Source organism: Callorhinus ursinus, unplaced genomic scaffold, assembly GCF_003265705.2.
Source record: "Callorhinus ursinus isolate GAN/ISIS: 27379988/994484 unplaced genomic scaffold, GSC_fseal_2.0 scaffold2, whole genome shotgun sequence".
Lineage (NCBI taxonomy): Eukaryota > Metazoa > Chordata > Mammalia > Carnivora > Otariidae > Callorhinus > Callorhinus ursinus.
Window position 1 is genome coordinate 90938528 of NW_027397064.1, and position 27612 is coordinate 90966139.

A 27612-nucleotide genomic window follows, 5' to 3' on the forward strand; every position below is an offset into this window, starting at 1 on the left:
CGCTTCCCACCTCCCTTCAGGCGCAAGCAGCTTTCCCAAGTTGGGAACGCCTCCGGGAGGCCCTCCACAGCTCAAGACTCACAAGGTGACCTCCAGCTAACAGCAGCCGCTCAGGGGATTCCCAGGTTTACCCCAATTAACCTCACTGGGACTGCAGGAGTGCTTGCCCCCGCCCCTCCCAGAAGCCCTCCTCCCCCACGTCTGGCCCCTCTCCCGCACCCCACCTCCCTTTTCCCTGCCCCGCCCGCGCACCCGCGCGGCGCATGCGCCGCCTGCCAAGCGTGTTTTTATAAAAGTCCAGCTTCACCCAGAAACTTCAGTCTGTTGTCTGCGGCAGCAGGTAGCAAAGTGACCCCGACGACTTGGTTGCTCCGGTAGCCACTGCGGCTGGAGAGCGAGCAGTTACCATGGACGGGTTCCGTGTAAGTCCAGTTTCAACCTGCTTTTTCTTAAACGTACAAACACGTAAACTTAGAGCGCTCTCCGAGCGGGCAGAAGCGACCAGAACAGGGGAGGTGCCGGTACCCCGGAGAAGGAGCGTGGAAAGGAGTTTTCGTGTGCTTGGTTACGCTGGAGGAGGGGGGTAGGATTGGAATCTTTTACTCTGTAAGTAGAGGAGAAAAGACTGGAAGGACCTTTTCGGTGGCTGCATGTGTCTACCCCTTGAGTCCTGCGGTGCGCGCTAGGGTTGCACGCTGTTTGCAAACATAAGAACGTTCCGTGCACAAGTGCAGAGAAGGCGTGCGCCCTGCCCCCGGACAGCGACCAAAGGTCTCTCCCGCAGGGGAGGGGAAGGGTTGCTTTTAAGTTAGATCTGAATTTAGAGGTGGAGGGCGGTGCGCTGCGGCTGAGTTCCCAGAGCCAGACGGCGCCCCTGGTTAATTTCAGGCAAAAGCTCCTGCGGACCACTCTTGAGGCTAGGCGCGTGTTCGCTAAACTCTGCACCGCCTGAGGAGCTGTGTCATTAGCCGCCCCCCCCCCCCGCCCACCGCACAGTGAGCAGAGGGCGGGAAAGGCGGGCGGACCCAAGGTGCTGCTTGCCTGAGAGAGGTCTGAGAATTGGCCGCAGCAGGGAGGTGGCCAGGAGCAGCCCGCGCGCCTTGGGATTGAGGGAGAGACCTCGCGGGCATCGGAAGCGCCGCGAGTGGACCCCGGGTTTCGGTAGTTTGGGATAGTACAGAGGGAGGAGTATTAAGCAGTCACTGCGCAGCATGACCGAGAGGTGTGCTCGGCGGGGATCGGGGTGGAGTGAGGACTTGGGAGGGCAAGTGGGTTGGCGGTAGTTGCGGCGCAGACGGGCAGGTGCAAGTGGGGAGACCGTTTGGCTCTCACCGATCCCAATTGCGCTTTTTAACCGTTGGTGGTTTCCTGGAGACTTTTTGAAAACCCCTTACCAGGAAGGCTTTTAGTTTCCCCCAGCGGCGCGCAATTCAAAGGCGTTTACGGAGGAGCCGCCCATTCTCTCCCCAGCACCCTGTGAGACTGAACTTGGCGAGCTGCCGGGCCGAACCCTGGGAGCTGCTGCGGCTGGCGGTGGGCGTGGGCGTGGTGGGCAGCCGCGGAGGTCGGGAGTTGGACCACCCGGCCCTTGGTGCGCCCTCCGCCTGGAGGCTTCCAGCTGCAGACCCCATTTACTGGGTCAGTGGCGGGGTGGGAAGCGATCCGGGAGAGTGAGGAAGTGAAACTTGGGGCGAGGACTGAGTGCAGACCCCGTGACCTTCCCCTCCCAGTAAAATGCTGCACTCCCTAACGTCCGAAACGCGCCAGAGACACCCATGCCCCTGAGGAGCACCAGCTGCGGGCATGTGTGTGGGGCAGTATCCTCTTCTAACACCCCTGTTCAATAGCCCAAGCGCTAAAGACTCTTCGTTTAAGGCGTATTCTCCTTCCCCATTACATGTTGCTTGAAGTACAGAATGGTGTGTGTTTATTTATTTATTTTTAAAGATTTTATTTATTTATTCATGAGAGACAGAGAGAGAGAGAGGCAGAGGGAGAAGCAGGCTCCCAAGGAGCAGGGAGCCCGATGCGGGACCGATCCTGGGACTCTGGGATCATGACCTGAGCTGAAGGCAGACGCTCAACCATCTGAGCCACCCAGGCGCCCAGAATGGTTTGTGTTTAGACAAGCGAGGGGAAGACAATGTTTTGCGCCTTAGGAAAAAGTTTTCCCCCCCCCCCCCCCCCCGCGCCCAGCTCCTTCCTCCCCTTTTCCCTGTCCTGGTGAATCTTCATATAGAAAATTAATCCCAGCTCCTCAGAACACAAGCTTCTATTCCCACTCCTCACCTGCACCCCCACCGCCTCCACCCACCCCCCATCCACGCAGCCTAGGAGTGGCCTCTTTGTGTTTTGTTTTGGTATTTTCCCTCCCAAGGTTTTTTTCTTCCCCAGTGGGCGGGGTGGAACAGTTAGCAAAGATGTGACTTTGAAACCCTCAGAATCTTAGCGCCCTTTTGTTCTAAACAAAGAATTTTGTAATTGGTTCTACTAAAGAAGGATATAATGAACTGACTCTGGGGGAGGATAGGGAGGAGGGTCGTAGGAGTCTATAATAATTCTCTTGTGCTCTTCCCTCACTATTTCATTGGGAGCAGAATGTCCTGAAGAAGGCTGGGATGAGTTAGTTTTATAAATTACTATTTAAAAATTGCAGAAACATTTTTTTGAACTTGGGAGAATGCCAGCTGAACCTGAAAGTTAATGTCCATTCCCTTGCCTCTTTTGCAGATATACCCTTCAGATAACTACACAGAAGATGACTTGGGCTCAGGCGACTATGACTCCATGAAGGAACCCTGCTTCCGGGAGGAAAATGCCCATTTCAACCGAATCTTTCTGCCCACGGTCTACTCCATCATCTTCTTGACTGGCATAGTGGGCAATGGATTGGTCATCCTGGTGATGGGTTACCAGAAGAAACTGAGAAGCATGACAGACAAGTACAGACTGCACCTGTCTGTGGCAGACCTCCTTTTTGTCCTCACGCTTCCCTTCTGGGCAGTTGATGCTGTGGCGAATTGGTACTTCGGAAAGTTCCTGTGCAAGGCAGTCCATGTCATCTATACAGTCAACCTCTATAGCAGTGTTCTCATCCTGGCCTTCATCAGTCTGGACCGGTACTTGGCTATCGTCCATGCCACCAACAGTCAGAGGCCAAGGAAGCTGTTGGCTGAAAAGGTGGTCTACGTTGGCGTCTGGATACCTGCTCTCCTGTTGACCATTCCTGATTTCATCTTTGCCAATGTCAGGGAGGCCGATGGGAGGTATATCTGTGACCGCTTCTATCCCAACGACTCGTGGTTGGTGGTGTTCCAGTTCCAGCACATCATGGTTGGCCTTATCCTGCCAGGCATCGTCATCCTGTCCTGCTACTGCATTATCATCTCCAAGCTGTCGCACTCTAAGGGCTACCAGAAGCGCAAGGCCCTCAAGACCACAGTTATCCTCATTCTGGCTTTCTTTGCCTGCTGGCTGCCCTACTACATTGGGATCAGCATTGATTCCTTCATCCTCCTGGAAATCATCAAGCAAGGATGTGAGTTTGAGAGCACTGTGCACAAGTGGATTTCCATCACTGAGGCCCTAGCCTTTTTCCACTGCTGCCTGAACCCCATCCTCTATGCCTTCCTTGGAGCCAAATTTAAAACCTCTGCTCAGCATGCACTCACCTCTGTGAGCAGAGGGTCCAGCCTCAAGATCCTTTCCAAAGGGAAGCGGGGAGGACATTCTTCTGTTTCAACCGAGTCCGAGTCTTCAAGTTTTCACTCCAGCTAACACTGAGCAAAAAGACTTGTATACATTAAAGAACTTTTTTTTTATGTTACACATTTTTTCAGATATAAAAGACTGACTGAAACTGTACAGTTTTTTATTGGATTTTTTTCTTGTGTTTCTTTAGTTTTTGTGAGGTTTAACTGACTTATTTATATAAATGTGGTTTTTTTTTGTTTTTCATGTGGATGAATGTCTGTAGGCAGGACCTGTGGCCAAGTTCTTAGTTGCTGTATGTCTGGTTGTAGGACTGTAGAAAAGGGAACTGAACATTCCAGAGTGTGTAGTGAATCACTTAAGCTAGAAATGATCCTCAGCTGTTTGTACATAAATAATCTCTCCATTCCAGTGGAACATTTTCTTTTTCCTGTTCTTAAATTGTTTGGTTACACTATGTGATTTTGCTGTAGAAGGTGGCACTTATAACCAAAGCCTGGTGTGGTATAGAAATGCTGGTTTTTCAGTTTTCAGAAGTGGACTGATTTCAGCACCTACAATGTACAGTCTTGTATTAAGTTGTTAATAAAAGTTCATGATAAACTTAGTCAGCGTTATGTTCTGAGTTCTGTTGACATTCCTTTGGCTAACAGGAGTCAAAAATAATAATATATTTATGGCATGTCAGGTCCTGTCCTGGTTGTTGTAATATTTTGCTTAGCCCTTATCATAATTCTATGACAGGAACTCTGGCTCAATTATTAATAGTAGAACTACAGTTTGTAGAGCAGGAAACTGAGGCACAGAAATCCCAAGTGACCTGGTTAAAGGCATGGTAAGCAGCACAGCCAGTATCCCAAACCAGGGAATCTGTCTTCAGATTCTTAAGTCTCAACCACTTTCAACTCCTAGACTTTAGAAACGTCCAGCCAGTTTCCTATTCCTATGAAAAAGAATCTTTCTGAAGGATAAGTGTGTGTAAATGAGAAAAGGTGTGCAACCCACCATGTTTTCGATTTTACTACGACTGACCCCTTGTATAATCCAGGTCTGTGCTGTGCCAAACCTAGTATGCTTTTCTCCTCTGATTCTCTCAATCTAGATACCATCATTCCCTTTCCAAAAACAAAGGAACTGAGATTCATAGACTTTCTGTAACTGGCACTTTCAAGGGGACAAACCAGGAGTTGATTCCACCCATCGTTTCACCCCATGCTATTCACCATACCACTGTTGTTCCCCAGAACACCTGGTCATAAGTCAACTGATCTGTTACTGAAGATAAAGCCAAAAGTGAATGTTTTCTTCATAAAATTAACCAGGCCAAAAATACCCCTCTTGCAATATCTTCTATGCAAATCTCAACACTTAATCTATTGTAACACCTAGCACCTCAAGGGTTTAACCAAGCAGATAAAAGTTAAATCGGTGCTTTCAGAGCTCAGAAGAAAGGTCCATTGAACCAAGCTCCTCACTGGCCACATTTTGCACAAGATTTTGGAGTCGTATGTAGTAATACCCGTAGCTATTTACACTAGAGTTGTGCAAAGCCCCAGGCTCTTAAGTAAATTTCAGCTCAGGTCTCCACTTAAAGATAACTTCTAAATGATAAAGCAGCCATACCTATCTCCCTATCTCACTTTGGAACACAAACAGGGCACTCCAGACGTGCACTCAAAAGATAATAACCAGGATATAATCAAGGCAATATTTGGTCTACTTTTCATAATTGTTTCTGGCACAGAAAATCTATTTTGAAGGAAAAATTGCAATGTATTATCTTTCTGAGGCAAATCACATTTGTTGAAGGCAAATTATAGATCCTGTGAAGGGAAATAACTTAATTACTTAAAATAGAATCCAATTTGGCTGTACATTTCTGCTGCAGTCTATGGATCTGGAATAATTCAGAGTGGTATTCCTATTCCACTTGAGAACACAATTAGATTTTATATAGGAAATTATCTTGAGGTTTCTTGGTTTTTCCCTGGGAAGCCTAATTGGATCACCCTTCATTTAAGCATAGTTTTACATGTACTCTTTGGAAGGCTTAGTCTTAAAACCATGACCATTGTAAAAGACTTCACTTGAACTTTCTCTATAAATATTTATTCTTGAGACAATAGAAGAAATTCTTGGAAGGAATTCGTTTTCTTTCTCCTCTTGGCTTGAAACCTAGTCACCCCAGATTCCTCTCCTTTACCCTGGAGTCACAACAAAAGGAACTGAGCTGAAACAAAATTCCCAGTGTCACCAGTCTTAATGGATATTTCATTCTCCCGTGGAACAAAGGTGGGATAACTCTTTTAAAGAGAAAAAAAGGTTTGGCTCTCTCCTTGCCCCGAAAGCTCCACCCCCCATCATTCTCTGCCCCTACCCTGCCATGTTCCAAGTGGCTCCAAAGCATTCCCTGTGTCGTGGTTTGTCCGACAATGCTGGGAAACCCAGTCTGCTAGCCAGCCCTTGCATGAAGTAGCTGATTGTTCTCTCTCCTCATCCCTTATGAATGGGGCCCTTGAAAGTCAGTAATGTAGATCCAGAGTTGTATAATGGAAGATAAAATATTTAAATTGTATGCATGCTGCCACTAATGGCATAAATATGACATCTGAGTTATTAATAACATTAAGCCTGTAACTGGGGAGGAAAGAAGATGTTTTTATCTTGCAAAGCCTTTGTTTTCCTAAAATGCCACTGGGCAATTCACCTCCCCCTACTGTGGGCTTCTCAGCCTCCTTTTGTGCTTATGCCTATGTTAAAATAATAACTCTGGGGTACCCTTTTAAGAGGATAACCTACAGGTTTTATTTTTAACAATCTAACAAGCTTGACTTTCTCCAAGCTTATTGTCAGATAGTAAAGTCTCCACAAACAGAATTGAGTTGTCATTACGTCCATGTAATACTGAGGAGGGGCAAGGACCACTGGAGACAAAATTCACATTACCTTAGAAAATAATCTAGGCATCCCCCCAACACTTAAAAATGTGACATTGCAGCCTGGCATCATAGGGATGTACCGAGCCCACTTTGAGGAGGACTCTACTTGGCTGTCAATGTGGCTTAGCCAGTCGGTGCTGGAGATTCAAAAGTTAGCCAGAGGAATGACCTTTCCATGAGCACAGCCTAAGAGAACATTGTTGAAATGAATCCTTTCAAAGCAGTAGCTCTCAACTGGGCAGGGCAGGTTGGGGGGCAGGGGTTGCCCCCCAAGAAATATTTGGTAAACTCTGGAAACATTTTGGGTTATTATACTGGGATGGGTGGGTAAAGTGCTACTGGCATCTAGTGGGTAGGGGGCAGGGATGCTGCTCAACATTCTACAATTATCCAGCCCAAAGTGTCCATAGTGCTCAAGATTGAGAATGCTTTTTCAAGATGAGGGTCACAGGATGATAATGATTATGAAAATAAGGGTATATCCAAACAGTATAATTCCATGAAATTATCAACGGACAGAGTTCCAAAGTCTCCCTTTAGCTCCTCTACCTCGTCTCACTTCAATGTATTCTCATGCCCCCTTACTCAACACACACCATTTTCTTTCACCTTTACTTCAACGTCACTTTGTCATAATGAACATGTCTTTCTGTTTGTCTTCTCTCATGCTATGCTAGGAAGACATTGCACAAAGGGAAACAAATCGTAAAGGGTGACTGCTGCAGATTTTCTAGCTCCCACCCAATATCTGTCTCCCCAAAGACCACAATGTTTACTCAGTTAATCCTCACCCCAGCCTGTGACTCAATTTGGAACATGTCCCACTTTGCTCCTTTTATTTAAAAAATAAACAAGGAGTGATGAGGTACCAGGCCATTGTTCCATTGTCTGCAAGTGACTTGGATTAATTTAAAGCAATCCTATTAAGTCCAACAATTAAAATCTAAAACCTTCTGAAAATCCTTCTTTCAACTGAAAACGCAAAGTATTTGCAGGCTGAGTTGAGGGATCCACAATATTAAGAATCCACAGAAGGGGGAAAGATTTTTCAAAATCAAACAAATAAAGGTGCTCAACCAAACCATACCAGGTGCTGGGTGTTTATCTGGTAGAGCCAGTCCACGATTAAGTTGATTTACATATTACAGTTCAATTAACTAGAACCCAACTCATCAACACTCTTAATTAAAGGGAATTACTTCCTCATATTTGACTCCGTCAGAAGGAAAGTAATATTTATTGAGAACTAACTGAACTCCGGGCACACTCATCCATATGCTCCTCAGAAGAGCCCTACCAGTTTGGTATCACTCCCCCCATTTTCAGGCAAGAACACAGAGAAGTTAAATTACAATAACGGGGTTGTGTTCTTTCCCCTATGTATACTATAAATGGCACTGAAGCCGAACCACCACGTTCTGGGGCATGTCCTCAAGTTCTCAATATCTTCAGTCCAAATGCCTCTATCTTTTCTAGGTTAACTTCTGTGTGATCACAAAAACAATTACCATTTACCTTGAGGACTTCCTATGTACCAGGGTACTTAGATTATTTCATCTTCATGACCACCTTATGTAGGAGGTATTATTATCCGTTTTACAGATGGAGAAACTGAGGCAAAATTTATCCAACATCATATGAGTGGTAAAGCCTAGATATGAACATAGGCAGGCTGACGCCAGTGTGTGTCTTCTTAAGCACTACAGCAACTTCATCATCTTCTACCCTGTGAGCCAGGGTAAAAACCATGAGGTCAAAAAGATCCTCCATGCTCTTCAGTCCTCTTTAGAGCTCAATAATAGACACTTGTGTGATTATGCTTTATAAAGCAGCAAAGCAGACACTGATTTTTTTTTGAAGATTTTATTTATTTATTTGAGAGAGAGAGAGCATGAGCAAGAGGAGAGAGAACGGGAGAGGAAGGGGCAGAGGGAGAAGGAGAAGCAGACTCCATGCTGAGCAGGGAGCCCGATGCCGGGCTCAATCCCAGGACCCTGAGACCATGACCTGAGCCAAAGTCAGACGCTTAAGCAACTCTGCCACCCAGGCACCCCACTGATATTTTAGAAAGATTTTCACTATTAGGGCTCCTGGGTGGCTCAGTTGGTCAAGCGTCTACCTTCGGCTCAGGTCATGATCCCGGGGTCCTGGGATGGAGCCCCACATCAGGTTCCCTGCTCAGCAGAGAGCCTGCTTCTCTCTCTCGCTCTACCTGCCGCTCTGCCTACTTGTGCTCTCTATCTCTGTCAAATAAATAAATAAAATCTTTTTTTTTTTAAAAGAGAAAGGTTTTCACTATTAGTCATTGAAATAAAATGGGATTAAGTGCCTGGTACATAGTAAGTGGTCAATAAACATTTGTTGAATGAGCGAATAAATGAACACCCATGAATTTCTATTCCTAAGAGCACATCACACTCTAAGCATTCTGATTAATGTTGGCATGTGACTTGACCTCCTTCCTTCATTCTTTCAGGCATTCTTTAATTGAACCATTTATTGAACAACACCCTGGGCCAGGCAGGTATGCAAGTTGCTCACAGTATAGAGAAAGATATAATATTTTGATGTTCTAGATAAGCTGGAAATTAGCCAAAGGATTCCCAGACTTTCCAAACTGCCTTACATTTTAAGATATCAAAATTTCCACTCGCCCACCTAATTTTCCTATTATATAATACCTCCTCACTCCCAGTCTTATTTCCACGGATTCCCCATTTAGGGAAGAGCAGATCCCTGCCCACCTCACAAGCTGGGTGAGAAGCTCCCAATCCTGGTCTGTTCACATCATGAGGCTAAGAGCAGAAATTCTGCCAAACCATAGGATATGGGAAAGAGCCCTAAAGGCAGTTCTTGGCCTTCTGTCCACAGGAGACAACTTGTTAGGCCCCTGGGAATGAAGAAGGAAATCAAGACTATCATTTTAGGCCACATCCTACTTCCTCTGGCAAGCCTGCTCAGTCTCTATCAGTCCAAAGTGAGCTTTTCCATCCCAAATTCTTAGCTCATGAAGTCTGCAGTATGTAAGCTAGCACAAATAAAAGGCTTTGAAAAGTTAAAAGCAGCTTTTGTGTGTCATTACAGTTATTCTTTTTCCATTTTGAAAATAAATTTTGCTCCTTAACTCGTTTAATGTCTTAAGTGTAGAGAACTTTGAAGTCTAACATTGTTAATTCATAGATTTGATCTGATTTGATGAAGAAATAATCAGATTCCATAAGGTTGTGCCAGTGTTGGCTAAAATTATATAAGGTTAGCTCAGCTGGTTAGAACCTGAGGTTTCTAAAGCCAGGATCAAGGGTGAGTCCCACCGGGACCATCTTTAAAGTAATGATACCCATAGATGCAAAGACAATGTCTATCTTGTTTATAGCTCTATCCCCCATCTCTAGAACAGGAGTGGAAAGCTTTTTCTGTAAGGGGCCAGAGAGTAAATATTTTAGCCTCAACAGGCCATAGTTTCTCTTAACTACTCAACTCTGCCATTGTGGCAGGAAAGCATTCAGAGACAACAATATATAAATGAATGAGCATAGCTGTGTTCCAATAAAACTTTAATTGTGGACACTGAAATTTGAATTTCATATGCTTTTTAAGTATCATAAAATATTATTCTTCTTTTGATTTTTTTTTAAACAATTTTATAAAAATGTAAAAGCCATTCTTTGCTCCCAGGCTATGAAAAACAGGTGGCAGGTCAAATCTGACCTGCAGACTATAGTTTGCTGACCCTAGGCCTAAAGAATGCTTAAAATATAGTAGAAATTCAGTAAATGTGAATGAATAAGTGAAACTCTAAATATAGGAAAGTTCACCCTTGAGGAACCAAGAATAAACCCAGTGAACCAGTGACCTTCAACTATTTGCAAAAATATCACACCTACCACTTATAAAGCACTTTACCATTCACAAAATGCTTTCACAGGTGGGACCTCAACATGGGTCTGTATGCTGGTTTGTGACATACTGGTTGGCAAGATCCTGCTGCCTTACTAGGTCTATTATTTAGGAGAGAAAGGTCTGGGATAACAGAGTTGCCTTTCTTATCCACTTTTGTGCTCTACCTCTCTCATCTCCCAGAGTGTGGGTGAAGGTGGAATCTCCTTTTATAACTCCCTGTAGTGAGAACAATGACAGCTCACCAATAAAAGTTGTTGAGGTGCTGACTAACCTTTCTCGGGGGTGAGCAGCACAAGTTCTACTCCTCCAAAATGATAATCACCAGTCACAACTTTTGGCAATGGCTCCCCAGTTAGTAAACAGGACAAAAGAAAAAGCCATAATCCGCTGCAATGAATAGTGTTTCCCAGCCACAAAAGCCCAAGAAAAATCAGTGGTGCAGCAAGTAGTTTTGGATCTCACCCCAGCTTTTGGGGGACTGAGGATAGTCTGCTCTTCCCTTTTAGCCTCAGGGGAATGTCAGGATTAATCTCCAAGTGGCTGCCACTCTTAGGGTTCTTACTAAAAATGTCCCCAAGTGAACTTCCTCACTTTCTAGAACATTCTTTCCAAGGTGAGAAGCCCAACTGCTGTCTCAGATGACAAGACTCCAAAAAGCTGAAGCAACTTTAAAGTACTTTCTGTTTTAAAGAGTGTTTTCTGTTATATCTGCATGATAGTATAAAAATGACTGTTCGGTCACCATATCCAGAGTGAAGGAAGACAAGCTATACTGGCTAAAGTGGCCTTGGAAAAAAATTCCTGGCTGAGCCAAAACACCATCAGTATGGAGTGGAAAAAAAAAAAAAAAAGAGAGAGAGAGAGAGAGAGATGTGGGAGAAATAATAAATAAAATGAGAAAGGACACAAAGTGCCAACTGATAAAAGAGGAAATAAAAGTGATAAACAAAAATATGAGGAAATGTTCAACCTCACTGGCAACCAAATAAATAAAAATCAAAACAACAACACACTACTTCTCACTTATCAAACTAGCAAACATTTTCAAAGTAGCAGTGTCCCAAGGGTAAGGACCCAGTGAGCCAGGCATCACTGAGTGCTGCAGGGCAGGGGCAAATGGACCAGACCCTTCCAAAGTCACTGGTACATGCCCTGGGAGTTGTGATATTCATTCCGTTTGACATAGAGAGACTGTCTCTGGACATTTAATTTCAGGAAACAATCCTAAATATTAAAAATGTTTTGTGCACAAAGTTGAGTTTTGCATTTATAATTTAAAAAAAGGCAGGAAGTCAAATAAATACTTGGCAGCAAAATGAGGATTAAGGAAGCTATGGTGAATCCACTCCCTGGAATATAATCCAGCTTCCTAACTAATGTTTACACAGGCTACTGTAAAATGTTTATGATGTGTGAGATGAAAGAAGCAGGTTACAAAATTGTGTGTGCTATCTGATTATAAATGTTTTTAAAAGTCTATGCATATGAGCACTAGGTGTTATATAAGACTGATGAATCACTGACCTCTACCTCTGAAACTAGTAATACACTAAACATTAATTAATTGAATTTAAATAAATTTCTTTTAAGTGAAAAAATAAACATACTTAATGTTTTTTAAAAAAGTCTATGTATATGAAAAAAAGATAAATTAAAGTAAAATGTTATTAGCAGTAATTAAGCCATAGGCTTTTTGGTTGATTTTTAAATCTTGGTTTCTCTGTACCCAAAATTTATTATAATGAATAATGAAACGATAATCAGCTTGTTTTAAAAGGCATAGGGCAAGAAAGAAGGAAGTGTACAAGCTCCTTCCTAGGCTATAAACACTCCAATACAGGAACCCAGTCTTTTCCTTTTTTTTTTTTTTTTAATTAGCTCAGGGCCCAAGTAGGTGCTAAATATGTACGCAAATCAAAATCTAAGCCTGTAGTAAATGCCTCAAGGTTACAAAATCAAGATGCTAAAGACAAGCAATCGAAAATAGACAATAGGCTTTAAGGTATAGCCAATCAAGTAACTTCCTTTCTTTGCTTCTGGATCATTTTTTGTGTAAGTGTGTCTGGGCTCCTATCAAGGAGTGCTCTAAACCACTTCTGTTATGATGTTACCCTATTCCAATCCATTTCTGCTCAAAGAAAATCTTACACTTTTTAATGTGCCTCAGTTTATCTTTTAACGGTTTTTTTTTTAAATCAGACATGTACATTACCCTCAAGGTATTTAGAATCTAGTAGTAGAATTTACTAATAGCATAAGTCTTAACATTATATTCCTGATAGAGCCTTTGATATAATCCAATGTTTCTGAACTGACGGTCATGGTGTCAAGGAAGGGTCTAGAGAATTTCACAAGTAGAGGAGAATGGTAGCCACAGGGTCAGACTGTGCTTACGGTGAGCAAAGCAATTTCGAATCAATACATAGTTATGGCACCATCTTTACAAGGTTGGCCTGTTAAGGCTCTCACAGAGGTGATATGCATCTGGGGTCTCTCAAAAGACTTCTCTCAGAGAGGTCAAGTCTTTCAAAATCCACAGGAAAGTAAACATACTAGAAAATCCTAAAGGAAATCTCTAAAAGCGTTAGGCATTCATACATGACGGCAATACCGTGGGGCCTGAAATGGGAACAATGTGTAAGTGGTCAACCCTAAATACTCCATTTTTGTATTGTATTAGAAAGGAAATGTCATGTTAGGGAAGAACTTCCTTCATTCTAATAAGTCCCCAAAATATAGCAGCACACAACAATGGTGGTTTACAGCATGTAACAAAATGCAAGTTTCGGAGGTGGGAAATGCCAGCAGAGAAAAACCAATGTTCACCTTTGTGGAGGGCATACCACAAGCCCGTTACTTTTATTACTTGAGATAGGCTCAGGAATCAGGTAGACAGCAGGGACTAGCAAGGAAAAATTAACATTTTTTCCTATGGTTAAAATGAAATTAATGTTTTAATAAGTAATAATTTTTCATAATTTGTATTTTTCTGGGAAACAAATTGTCCTACATGTATATAATGTATATAAATTCTCTTCAGGGATGCCTGGGTGGCTCAGTTGGTTAAGCATCTGCCTTCAGCTCAGGTCATGATCCGGGAGTCCTGGGATCAAGCCCCAAGTCAGGCTCCCTGCTCAGCAGGGAGTCTGCTTCTCCCTCTGCCTCTGCCCTTACCCCACCTCGTGTTCTCTCTCACTCTCTCTTTCTTTCTTTCAAATAAATAAGTAAAAGCTTTAAAAACAAAAATTCTCTTCAAAAATATGAGAAAGATACTATCTGGTTAGATTTAGATTTTAAATTCACATGGTAAAGAAATTTCCACTGGTAGTTTGAAGCATATGGTCATTTATGAGTTGTAACTTGTTTCTTTTTTATGATGTGTGATGTACTTGGTCAAGCATTACAAGTCCACCCAGGAATTACCAAAGAGTTTTAGCCTTTATACCTCACTGTATGCTTTTTAGATACACTTATATAATTCTTTGGCTATAAATCAGTCATTTGCCTTGTTTCATATAATTTTTATTTTTCATATTTTTTATTGTATTTTATTTCTATTTCCATTTGCATCCAACACAAAGTAAAACACCTTAAACCAAAGAATTGCTTACTGGCATGTTTTTATGGGCCTCTATTATGGGCTCTAAGTTGTACTACCCAAAATTCATATGTTGAAGCCTTAAGTCCCAGTACCTCAGAATGTGACTGTATTTGGAGATGGGTTCTTTAAAGAGGTGAAATCAGGTCTCTGTGGGCCTTAATGCATGACTGGTGTCTTTATGAAGAAATTAAGACACAGACATTCACAGAGGGTCATGTACAAGCTAACATGAAAGACCGCAGAAGAAACTAATCCTGCTGACACCTTGATTTCTAGCCTCCAGAACTAAGAAAATTGATTTGTTGTTTTAGCCATCCAGTCTGTGGCTCTTTGTTATGGCAGCCCTACCAAACTAATATAGCCTCTATAGAAAATGCTATTATAGTATGTCTTGTTCTTGTCTCTTCTATTTAATAGAAACAGAAAAAATGATTTTTAAGATATGCATTCAATCATTCAACAAATATTCATCCAGCATATGCTATGTATCAAGTGTTGGGTTGTGACAGTAACAAACAAAATCTCAGGTCTCATGGAGCTTACAGACTCATAACAAGAAATTATTATTCTTCTGGAATCATTCTTCATTTCAGAAATAGGCCTTATATAGTGAACAACTAAAAATCATCAGAGAGAATGAGCTAGGAAAGGAAAATTGAAAAATCTAAACAAATAAAACCCTAACATTTTAATCTTATATCATTATATTACTGGAAGCCCTCTATGTTGGTTGGATGTTCCAAGAAGCAGATGCTGAGAGAGGGTTAGGAAGGCAACAGGTCTATTGGAGGGGATATCCCAGGAAAGATCAAAGGGAAAGGAAAGGAATTGGGCACAAAAAGCCTTCAGACTGCAATCTTAGGGAGGAAGCAGGATTGGAAAGAGAGCCTCAGACCACAGCGCAGACCCAGCAAAGTCTTGGCCAACCCAGCTGGTAGCTCCAGGGGAAAGTGCACCTAGTACGGAATCCCCACATTGGGCAGAAACGACCAGGTCCTGGCATTCTGACCATGCTCTATCATTTGCTGGGGGCTACTTGGGAAGAGCCAGCGCGTGGTAGCCTCAGCTAGAGAGCTTGGGTGTGGCCTGAAGGCACTCAGAGCTGGAAACTGTCAGCTAACTGGGCTCAAGGCAAGTTCTTTCTTGAAGGAAGTTCTGAGCAGCCCCTCCATGGGTATTGCAGCCCTCAAAAGGTAAAACAGTAACCTGATTTTGTAGCGAGGCTTTTTAAAGTCAATTGAATTTAAATTAAAAAAAGAAAAGAAAAAGAAAGATATAAATGAGTGCTTTGCTTCTGCCATAAAAAAGTGCTGAGTACTATACTTATATCAGAGAAGAGCCAATGATGTTTATATTGATGATGCTCATTATTAAGAACCATTTAACCATTTACTTATATTAAATATCTTCTTTTTATGAAATCAGGAAATTGTTTAATACATTTAAGAAAGATAAAAAATAAAGTCAAGCAATTTCTTTACTTTCTTTTCTTTCAAGATTTGATATAAATTCTAGTTAGTTAACATATAGTGTAATATTAATTTCAGAGGTAGAATTTAGTGATTCATTGCTTGCACATAACACCCAGTGCTCATTACAACAAATACCATCCTTAATGCCCTTCACCCAGTTACCCCATCCCCCACCCACCTCCCCTCCAGCAACCCTCAGTTTGTACCCTATTGTTAAGAGTCTCTTATAGTTTGCCTCCCTCTCTGTTTTTATCTTATTTTACTTTTCCTTTCCTTCCCATTATGTTCATCTGTTTTGTTTCTTAAATTCCATATATGAATGAAATCATATGGTATTTGTCCTTCTCTGACTGACTCATTTCACTTAGCATAATACACTCTAGCTCCATCCACGTTGTTGCAAATGGCAAGATTTCAGTCTTTTTGATGGCTGAGTAATATTCCATTTTATATGGAACATTATATATATTCGTATTCATATCACATATTCTTTATCCATTCATCAGTCAATGTACATTTGGGCTCTTTCCATAATTTGGCTGTTGTTAATAATGCTGTTATAAACATTGGGATGCATGTGCCCCTTCGAATCACTATGTTTGTATCCTTTGGATAAATACCTAGTACTGCAATTGCTGGGTCATAGGGTAGTTCTGTTTTTAACTGTTTGAGGAACCTCCATATTGTTTTCCAGAGTAGTTGCACCAGTTTGCATTCCCACCAACAGTGTAAGAGGGTTTCCCTTTCTCCACATCCTCACCAACATCTGCTATTTTTTGCTCTTAAAACATAAGAATGTCTCTCAGCAAAAAAAGAAGAAGGAGAAGGAGAAGAAGGAGGAAGAGGAGGAGGAGAATGTCTCTCAGCAAGTGCTTTAATAGCCCAAATCAAGGTCTTCAAGGAAATGCATTTTTAATACCCAATATAACTTGCCAAATACTTACATAGTGGGAAGATTTAAATTTTAAATTTTTGTTAAAGTGTGATATAACCTATATGCAAAAGCAGCAATTGCTCCTCCCCAAAAAAGTTGTGCTTTGAATTCAACATTAGGTGGAATCTGAAGGAGTCAAATATTTGAATTATGGCTTTTATTCATTCATTCATTCATTCCATTACTACATGCCAGGTGCTGTGCTAGGTGCTGAGCACAGCAAGACATACATAGCCCCTGCTCATATGGACCTAGAATAGGAGAGCTAAACATTAAACAAATAGCCAAGGCAAAAAAAATGCATATTTATGAACTGAGCTTAGTGCTCTGAAAGAAACAAAAGAAGGTAACTTAAACTGACTTAGACCTAGGTCAGGGAAAAAGTCCCTAAGACACGTTTACTGTGCTGGCTGGCATCTTAAGGATGACTGTGTATTTGGAGAGGGTAAAAGGTAGAGGAAATGATAGCATGAAGGACACATGCAAAGGCCCTGGGGCAGGAAGAAGTTAGCAAAACTAAGTGTAGCTACATCTCCAAGGTCAGGGGGAGAAGTGGTGCCAGATGAGGCTAGGAAGTCAAGGCAGGGGTCAGACCTATCTGAAAGAGCACATATCGTAAGGCACTTCAGGGACATTGATCTTTGAGCAATGAAAAGTATTTTAAAGAGGGATATATAATACAATCAGGTTTGTGTTTTGCAAGGATAACTGCAGTGTGGAGAAGAAATTAAAATGAGCCCGAGTCGATTTGGGAAGATCACTTAGCCAGAGAATACATATGTGGTCCAGGTGAGAGATGATAGCCCCAGTCACAGATCACATGATTCTTTAACTTCTACAAAGTGCATTCCAAAATGGGCACCATGGGAAGGACACCATGAACTAGGAGACACTACCTTGTCCATCATTGGAATGAAAAGGTCATGGGGGCTACAAAATAGACACAGGTTTACTTGCCAAAGTTTTCATTTTCCACTGTCACTTCAAACCCAGTATGTCCAAAACAAGCAAAACAAAAGGTCCTCTATGAACTTAATCTCTGTCCAAACCACCTTTCTCCATCTGCCATACCACACTGTCTCCTCATTATTTACTTATGAAACCCAGTTGCCACCTGTGGTACTTCCTTCTCCCTGTGTTCAGTCTATTGCTCAGTGACCTGGGCAGGACAGAATTATACTCACATCTCCTGGCTCCTTCTACTTTGTCCTGTGTCCCTGCTCCAAGGACAGGGCCACCCTCAGGTCCCTGTCCAGAAGAACTATAGCTTATAGGAACAAAGACAATTGAACTTTGTTTTCTCATTGTATTTCACAAATGCGACCATTAGGTTTAAAACTTCTTCTCTTTCATGCTAATTTCCTGTACTGCTCTGGTTGGCTTCATCCCACGTTCTTAAATCCAACAGTTCACTCTATGCAATTTACTTCTGTATCATTGTCTTGTTCTTTAATTGGCTGCAGTTTCGTGATCAATGAAATGAGAGATTTAGACAAGATTTATAACAAAATCAATCTTCAAACAAAATCTTCTGTGGATACCAAGCATCTAAAACATATATTTGTAATTGTTCTGGATATAAAGGGGTGGTGGGCCTGGAAAACCTTCCTTATGCACCCCCCGCCCCCACTTTCTAACCACCCCTGAGCCACCTTATTTGAAGAATATAAGAAGCCTAACTTGAGAATCAGAGACTTGAGGCCTCTCAGGTCTCTTCCAGTCCTAAAATTCTATGGTCTATCATTTCTTAATTATGAACAATTGTCACTTGTTCTTATGCTTATACACAGGTCAGGCCTTTTTTGCCTCCTGCCTAGAATATAGCAAATTGGTTTCCTTACACCTCCAGGACACTGGGTTGAATAGTGACCTCCCAAAAACTTCATGCCTAACTGGAGCCTCAGAATGTGACCTAACTTGAAAACAGGGTCTTTGTAGATGTAATTAGTTAAGGTGAGGCCATATTGGAACAAAGTAGGACATAAATCTAATATTATTGCTGTCCTTATAAGAAGGGAAGGGACATAAAGAGAGTAGACACACCCAGGGAGAGTGCCATGGGGCAACAGAGGCAAGATTCAAGTGATGCTGCCACAAGCCAAGGAACTCCAAGGATTTGGGGCAACCACCAGCAGCTAGAAGAAGTAAGGAAGGATCCTCCCCTAGAGACTTGGCCCTGCTGATACCTTGCTTTCAGACTTCTGATCTCCACGACTATGAGAGAATGAACTTCTGTTGTTTTAAGGCCCTGGTTTGTAGTTATTTGTTACAGCAGCCCTGGGAAACTAATACTAAAGTAAATACTAAACTAGTCTCTCTCCAACTAAAATCCACTTCACATATTTCTCATAGATAAGTTTTCCTTAATCTCTGCTCTATCCTATTTCTCTCCTACTCATTTCATTTCAGGAAGCATTCGATTTATTAAACAACTACTGTGTGAAAAGCACCGCGACTATGCTAGGTGTATGGAGGTGAACAGCACCAGCATGGTCCTTGCCTCCAGAGAGCTTCCAGACTATGGGGAAGAACAGATATCTAACAAACAGAGCCTCCGTCTAATGTATAATTATAAATTGTGATGTACTATAAATGAAAGCAATAAGTTATTATGAAATACAATTGGAGAGCTGAGCAGCCGAGTTAGGCCAAGACCTGCAAGATGAGTAGGAGCCAACCTGCAAAGAACTGAAGGACAGAACTTCCCTAGACAGACGACACGTGAGCAGAGGTGTGAGACTGTGAAGAGTTTGGACTGTTTGAGAAACTGAAATGGAAAGAAGGCCCCTGTGGCTGAAGACTGGTGAGCAAGGAGAAAGTAACACAAGATGAGGTTGGGGAAAAAAGCAGAAACCTGGTCATAGAGGGTCAAGTTCAGGACTTAGGGCTTTATCTTAATAAAATGAGAAGGCACTGAGAGGTTTCAAACAGGAACATGACACGATGCATTAAGTTTTTCTCTTTTTTTAAGATTTGATTGATTGATTGATTGATTTGAGAGAGAGACAGAGCACAAAGGGAGAGTGAGAGGGAGAAGCAGACTCCCTGCTGAGCAGAGAGCCCGATGTGGGACTCAATCCCAGGACCCCTGAGATCATGACCTGAGCCGAAGGCAGATGCTTAACTGACTGACCCACCCAGGCACCCTGATGCATTAAGTTTTTAAAGCTATCTCTGCCTGCAGTCAGGAGAAGGGTTGTATGGGGTCAAACACAAAACAAGGTGATCGGTTTGGAGATTAGGTAGTAGCTATGAATGAATTTGGATTGTGGATGGATTTGAGGTATATTTTTTTAGGTACAACCAATAGTACTTATTAATAAATTAGATTTGAAGAAAATGAGGAATCAACCTGTTTCTGGCTGAGGAAACAGGGGGATGAAGATAACATTTACTGAGATGGGGAAGATTTGGTAGATTGGTTAGGGGTACAGTCTAAGTTGCTATACAAAATGGCTCCTGAGCATAGTGGCTCAAAAATATGGAACAATTTCTCTCTCACATAATAAGCCACAGGTAAAGTCCACAGTTGGTAGGATAGCTTGACCATCCTAAATGCAATGTTTCTATTTCTGGATCTAAGTTAGCTGTTCTGGCTTCAGCCATCCCAATCGTATCCCAGCTCACAAGGAAAGCACAATTTTGTTGGAGTCACCGTCGGGAAGTGGCACACACCACTTCTGTTGATGTCTTATTGGTGAGAGCCTAGCCACATCATGACCACACCTAACTGAAATGGAGGCCATGAAATATAGCTTTTGTCTGGGCAGCTATATGTTAAGCTAAAATTGGAAAGCAATTTTACTAAAGGAAAAAGAGTAGAAAGGATGTTGGTGGGCACCAGCAGCCTCAGCCACAATGGGGAATGATCAATATGTAAGTGTAAAGGATGACTATGTAATGGGGGGTTCCTGTGAGGTATCTAAATGAAGATGTCAAGTGTGGAGATGGAAATATGGGGCTGAGGAGCTCAAGGGGTAGGTGAGGTCAGAGATATGTATTGGGGAGTTAGTTAGCTCCATGAAGACGGCATTTAAAGTTATGAGGCTAGATTAAATCAAGTACAGTAGATAGAGAAGAGGGCCATGGACTGGACCCCAAGGGCCTTCAACACTTAGAGGTTAGTTAGAGGAGGATAAGCTTGCAAAGGAGACTGAGGTAAAAGGAAAGACAAAACACATGTGGTCTATGGAAGCTAAGGGAGAGAACATTTCCAGAAGGATGGCCCACTGCATAACATATTAATCAGAAACTTGGTAAGGTGAGGATATGGACAATGATGATGTATCTCTATTACCTTTCCTACCTTCTACTTGCCTTCAGAGTCTTTAAAATCTGTTTTCAGCCTCTCTATCCAAATGTATTTCTCTCTACTTCCCATCTAAAATCATGTCCATATTCTCAGAGTCCCCAAACATCTCAACCGGTTCCCATCTTTGATCCTACTCTTCTTTCAACCTGGATTGGTATTTCTCCCCATCATCTAACTCAAGTTATCCTCATTCTCCAACGCTCCTCACTCATGAAGGCATCTTTAGAGCCCACAGTTGAGGAATAAACTGTTTTCTCATTACATTTTATGTGATATTTTTTCTCTCCAACTCCTAAGGGTGGAGACCATAGTACATTTATTCCATATCCCCAAGAAACTAATAGGATTAGCCAGGTACCCAAGCTAATGAGTACTCAATATTTATTGACTCTGGGTACAGCAATTGGAAATAGATCCCTAGCATGCTAGATGTGGTAGGACCTTTGGTATTATCTGATCCAAATCTCCACCTCACACATGAAAAATCTAAAGTCAAAGAAACACGAAAATATTTTCTCTGTATTTAACACAGAATGCAAGTTAATATTTAATCACATCCTCATCAATGAGCACCACTGAAACACCATGCTCCACTAATTGCACTTTTCACTAACATCCCTTTGCTTCAGTTCCTTCTATAGTTCCCCATCAAGCATCAATTAAGCACCTGGTAAGTGTCAGTCTCTGTGATTATGAACAAGATGAAGTCTTGCCCTTGGGGTCTCTATAGATAGAGAAACTGGAGTCTGCATCAATTTCTCCCTTCCTGATGTCCAGCTATGTTCCAGGTTTTCAAGAAACAGTGAAGCATAGGAATAGACATAAAGTAAAGCCCCATCTTGACTGATTCAGTTAACAAAAACAAGTTCACCCACATCAGCTTACTTTTACCTACTTCACTACAATCCCTGCACTCATATGTTATAAAGTGTACTGAATCTCGTGTAAACTATATTGAGTAAATAAATATATTTAATATTTGGAGATAACAAGTTCTTCTCTTTTCTTTTTAAGGAATTATTTATTTATGTATTTGAGTGGGGGCACCCATGTGCATGCGAGGGGGGAGGGGCAGAGGAGAGAAGCAGACACACACAGCGCTACACCTGCCCCCCCCACCCCCGCCTGAGTGCTGGAGAGGGGAGTGCGGAGCCCCAACAAGGGGCTGGATCCCACTACCCTGAGATCATGACCTAAACCTAAATTAAGAGTCGGTTGCTTAACTGACTGAGCCACCCAGGCACCCCCTATCAAGTTCTTCTCTAATTCAAATAGCCCTCTATGAATCTTACTGAGATATGTTAATCATCCCTATGATGACTTATACATAAATGTTTGTTGTAGACCAGAGATGTTCTTAACCAGCTTTTTAATCTCTCTGTATTTGTTTTCAGCACTGTGGAAGGGCCACTGAAGTGTAGGTGCAGCTCAGAGATAAAAGAAAACTTATTAAACACTGAAAAGCTGTCAGGAAAGCATCAAGGAATCTCCCTTTCAGGAAAATGGTTATGAACACTTTAAGAAGCTATTCTAACACTGGGTAATGCCAGTTTATGCTGACCAGGAGGGATAGTTCATAGAAAGTACACAGGAGGCACTTTTACCCAGAACCCCAAAGGTCAAGGGTAGGCCAGCTCAAACCCTATAAAAGGAGCTACATTATAAAAACTCCTCATGCTCCATGACATATGACTCCATGTGATTAATTCCCCATGGGGTTGCTCCAGCAGGTAAAAGCCACAGCAGAGAGTCTGCCAACGAAGGGACATTCTGAGATTCACCACTACCTTATTATTAGTGGGGTGGAAAGGAGACTCTCTAGCTTGGAAGTATTTGGGATGCAGGGTCAAGGTTACACATTAGTCTTCATATCCACTCAGCCCTGCCCAAATCCCCCACTGGCAAAAAAGCCTCTGAATGGGCTGGTCAAAGATGCATATGTTGAAAGAGTAATACTGTGTATCTGGAAAGGATATAAGCTCACTGCTTCTCATCTCAAAAGTGCCTTTAGATTTCTGTGTAGTAGAATGTTTGTTTGAATGTTTGTTTTCCTAACATTTTTTAAAATTCAAGGTTTAGAATTTAAATTAGGTGTTTAAATCCTTAATTTCAAAATGAATTTAAATGTTGACCAAGATGCTTATTCTGCTACAGTTGGAGGCCACATGCGATCTTTAGCCCTTAAAGGAAGGCTTTTAATTGCTTCAGCGAAATAATAATTTTAATAATAATTATTATAACTAGTATTATTATTATCTAAAAATGGCCACCTATTTGTTTCTTTGTTCTTCCCCTATCCTTCTCCCTCATTTCCTTTCCTCCACTGACTCCACACAAGTGGCTAGAGTGCACATGCTAATGAGTTGCCTAGATACTTAAGGATCTTAATCCCAAATCATAAAGATCCTAAGAAGGACCTCAGCTGCCATCCATAAATTTTTATTTAAAAGCAAGATAAAAATGGAATTAATTCAGCACAGAGCCAGCACAGTGAGGGGGAAAAAAATTAAGTGTCAATTCAAAATACTTATGTGTGTCCCTACCCTTTCTGAGCTCATAACTTCTGCACATGCTTAATAGGTCATGTCATAGTTAATGCGTCTTCCTTCCAAGAACGGCTTCATAAACACCCCTTAAATCCAGTTATCACAGATGATTGGGGAATCGAAACACGGAGGCAACTCCCTACTTTCTCTAATTGGAATGGCTAATTCAGCCATAACAGCAGTTCCATCCAGATGCTCAGATTGGTTCAGAGTATGGAAATCTGTAGTGAGGGGATTTACTCATGATGCTGAACAAAGAAAGCCATCATTATCTGTGGTCAGAAAAAAGTATTCTAATTAGTGTTAATATCCTCCTGCTGAGCTTCCTGTCATCCACATTTTGATCCCTGTTCTTGGGCTTTTCATGATCTGATGTCCTGGCTGTGCAAGCAAGGGTCCGGGCACTGATAGGGGAAAATGGGAAGCATAGGCTGGGTGTGCTGTCCGGAGCAGAAGAATTAGCTTAAAGATGCCACCGACATTGACTTCCTGGATTGAGATCTTTATAAAAATTTGCTCAGCAAGCGTAAGTCTAGTGCAATCAATTTATAAACCGATAATAACAAGCAGTAATTGAATAAAAGAATGAGAAGAATTTGTGGAACACTGTCTTCAAACATTTGAATTGCCATTAAGGCTCATCTGCAATTGAATCTGAAACGCTTGGATACCCATTAAGGTCTGAGATTTCTCAACAATAAACTTAGACTCTAGGGGAGATTAGGCACAAGTCAGTGCTTAATAAATTCCTTTTGACGATGTCAGTGACAGGCAGAGGTGCAGGTGGGCCTTCCTCTGGACTCCTTTCTTTTCACTCACCCCCTGAAGTCAGTGCCCTGATGGGCTGATTTGAAAGCCAGATAAATGGCCCAAAAACCAGACTAAGGAAAAGGAATGATGTGAAAGCCCCACATGGAAAAGAGGAGTGAAAAGAAAGATCCTGACAAAGCAAACGTTTAGAACCAGAAAGGGAACGGGCACACACTTAGAAAAATCGAGAGATTTAACCGACCAGTTGAATCCCTCCATAAAATGCTTTCTGAGAACTGGGCACTCTGCCAGTCACATATTTCATGTCACATTTGACATGTGTGGCTCATGGTCTGAGCCAGGCTTGAAGAGAAGCAATGTCAGCAATTATCTGGGAGGCGTAATCTGAGTGGCAAAAGGAACTTTCTCCCCCACCTCCCTTTCCCTACACCTAAAGTAAAAATGACTACAATTTGTGAGAATGCCCAAAGTGTCTGAAATGTCTAATGGTGGGGTTCAAAACACAATACCCCAAAATATGGTATCTTGGCATATAGAATATTTTAGGCTGAAGGAGTTTCAGAAAACAGCAGAAGCAGGAAGGTCACTCTGACCTCCACCACCCTTCACCCCTGAAGCAGGTCATAAAACCCTCATGTGAGAGGTGCCTTCCCTATCCTCAGAAGAAAGGAGCATCCTTGTCTCCAAAGACAAAGGGACACTGAGAAGAAGCCAAGCAAGCAGGCCTTACTAAGTTTTCCCTGGTGTATTCCACTTATCTGATACTCTAACCGATCATGTTCCAATCACTGTCCACTCTTCATCAAATCTAACATAAAAATACTCAGGTTTAACTGTTTCTTTGGGCCCTCATTTCTTTATGAAGGTTCCCATGTCATGTCAAATTGATATTAAATAAATCTGTATAAAGGTCAAATTTTGTTCTGTACCATTAGCCTAATAAGAAACTCTTTCATATTTCTGACTGGTGCCTTTCCCCTTTTTCAGAAGCAATGAAAGTTCTTCACTTGGTTATATTCTTCTGTTTTGACAAAATGGCAAAGAAGAAGATAGGAGAATATTTTATTTTACTGATGTTTTTGTTCCCGAATGTGACTTTGTGAAACTGGGATTTTTTCCATGTCCTTCCCTTTCACTTTCATGCCAAAAATAACAACTCAGACATTTGTGCTTTCAGTTTAAAGTTCATTGATAATTACACCTTGATTTTATCGAAAAAGTAAAAATTATTTGTCTTTGATAGAAGGCTAGTGCAAGAGTAAATCAGCTTTAAAAATGGGGATTTTATCTGCTTTCCTCCATTTTGAGCCTTTTCAACACAGTCTATATGATATAGATAGGAATGATACAGTTTAAGTGCTGTTATATCATTGTCATAAACTCCTGTCATAAGCCATTTTTCTGTTTGTTTAATGGAAAGAGGCATGTGGGATTTCTACAGATTCACTTGTAAATGTTGGATTGGGGATTTTTGTGTAAATTTTCTCAAATAAATGTTAGCAGAAACCAAAAATAAATAAATAAATAAATCTGTATGCTTTCCTCCTATTTATCTGTGTTTGTCAGTTTAATTTTCAGACTTAGCCAGGGACCATAAGAGGATCCAGGAAAACTTTTCCTCCCCTTATGCTACACTAGAAAGTAATCCATTCCTTGACTCTTGCATTTTTTTTTTTTTTTCAACCCTAGAGGTGGAAGATGACAGATTTAAACAGCACTAGAGCTTTCTGGCAAAATCAAGGTCCATCTCTTTGTTCCAACTGATGTTTAGACGCTGGAGCCCCTGACCACAAAGGCAAAGGGAAATCTACCATGTGTTTGGCTACTTTGTAATAAGACTCCAACCTGAGTGCAAATCTACTCATTTATTGTGTTATACTTTTTCAAAACGAAGCTGTATAATGAAATACTAATTACACATTTTGTTCCTTCCAAAACATTGAGATTAGCTCACTAACAACAGCCAATGAGAAAGACTTCATTTGGTGTATGTTGCAGGTTAAGAGTGCATTGCAATTTTATTATTGATTAACAAGTGAATGAGTATAATTCAGATTTTAAAGTGCAGATCTTGTCTGCATTGTCTTCTGTGTCATTTCTCTGCCTATTTAGATCTAAGGCAGAAAACAAATATGAGTAAATAAAGGAAACCTTTATTTCCTCTAAGAAGCTAAATGCCAAGAAGCCAAGGTAAATATCTGAGGTAGGCGCAGAGTAAGGAAGAGATAGGAAATTTTATTTATTTTACTTTTTATTATTTTTTAAATTTTATTTGAGAGAGAGAGTGAGCATGGGGGGCGGGGGAGAGGGAGGAGGAGTAGAGGGAGAGGGAGGAGCAGACTCCCCCCTGAGCAGGGAGCCCAACATGAGGCTCTATCCCAGGACCCCAGGATCACAACCCAAGCCAAAGGCAGACACTCAACCAACTGAGCTACCCAGGCGTCCCTGAGATAGGGAATTTTAGAAACAAAGTTTTGTTGTTGTTGCTTTTGTTATTGATGATGCTACTGATGGTGGTGGTGCTTTTTAAAATGGTTTTCATTTTGTAAATGCTAAGGATGTATTTGTTACAGCATGAGTGATATTCCCACTCTCAGACTCTGATCATAGCCAAAGAACTAATCTTTAGAATCACAAAAACTGCCACTACTCTCTTCTTAATATCATCTTTTTCCTACTTCCCTCCTAGCTTCTCTGGCTCTGGCCCCTGCAAATTGGGCCGACCAAAGACAGATTAACAAAAGCAAACACAATTTATTTATTTTAACTTTCACATGACACCGGAGCCTTCATGAGGAAATGAAGACCTGAAGAAACAGTTCAACCCGAGTATTTTTTTATACTAGTTTTGATGAAAAGCGGATAGTCATGGAAAACCAGGAGAGGACAAAAGAGTATGAGGTAAGTGTGGTAAACTGGGGAAAACTTAGCAGGGCCTGTTGGTTCACTTCCTCTTGGTGTACCTTTTGTCTTCAGAGATAGGGATGCTCTGAACTCTGTCAATCCCAATAAGTTACATTCCTTTTTTTATTATATTATATTCCTTTTATTTAAAGTTGTAGTAACACATGTAACACTTCACATGAGATCTCTCTTAACAAAACAGTATTGCTAAGGATAGGCACAATTTTGTACAGAAGATCTCTAGAACTTATTCTTCTTGTTTAACTGAAACTATAACCTGTTGAATAGCACTTTCCACTGGTGATGTTTTCAATGGAGAAAATCCAAGCAAATCATTCAAACACATATAATTAAAAATTTTCAACCAGGGCGCCTGGGTGGCTCAGTTGGTTGGGCGACTGCCTTCGGCTCAGGTCATGATCCTGGAGTCCCGGGATCGAGTCCCGCATCGGGCTTCCTGCTCAGCAGGGAGTCTGCTTCTCCCTCTGACCCTCTTCCCTCTCGAGCTTTCTATCTCTCATT

General features: G+C 41.7%; 1 protein-coding gene and 1 long non-coding RNA gene across 4 annotated transcripts in view; one reads left to right on the forward strand and one right to left on the reverse strand.

Annotated features, from left to right (window-relative positions):
* LOC141371125 (uncharacterized) overlaps positions 1-27612 on the reverse strand; it is a 153550-nt gene that overhangs the window by 28558 nt on the left and 97380 nt on the right. The gene's annotated exons all lie outside the window — the stretch shown is intronic.
* On the forward strand, positions 287-4318 carry CXCR4 (C-X-C motif chemokine receptor 4). Of its 2 annotated transcripts, none has more exons than XM_025856717.2 (2): positions 287-422; positions 2731-4318. In XM_025856717.2, exons 1-2 carry the CDS (start codon positions 408-410, stop codon positions 3775-3777), a joined length of 1062 nt encoding a protein of 353 aa, XP_025712502.1. In that variant the 5' UTR covers positions 287-407; the 3' UTR covers positions 3778-4318. The 2 variants fall into 2 exon arrangements, with proteins under 2 accessions (XP_025712502.1, XP_073740614.1); XM_073884513.1 differs by having other exon boundaries at positions 312-431; positions 2744-4318.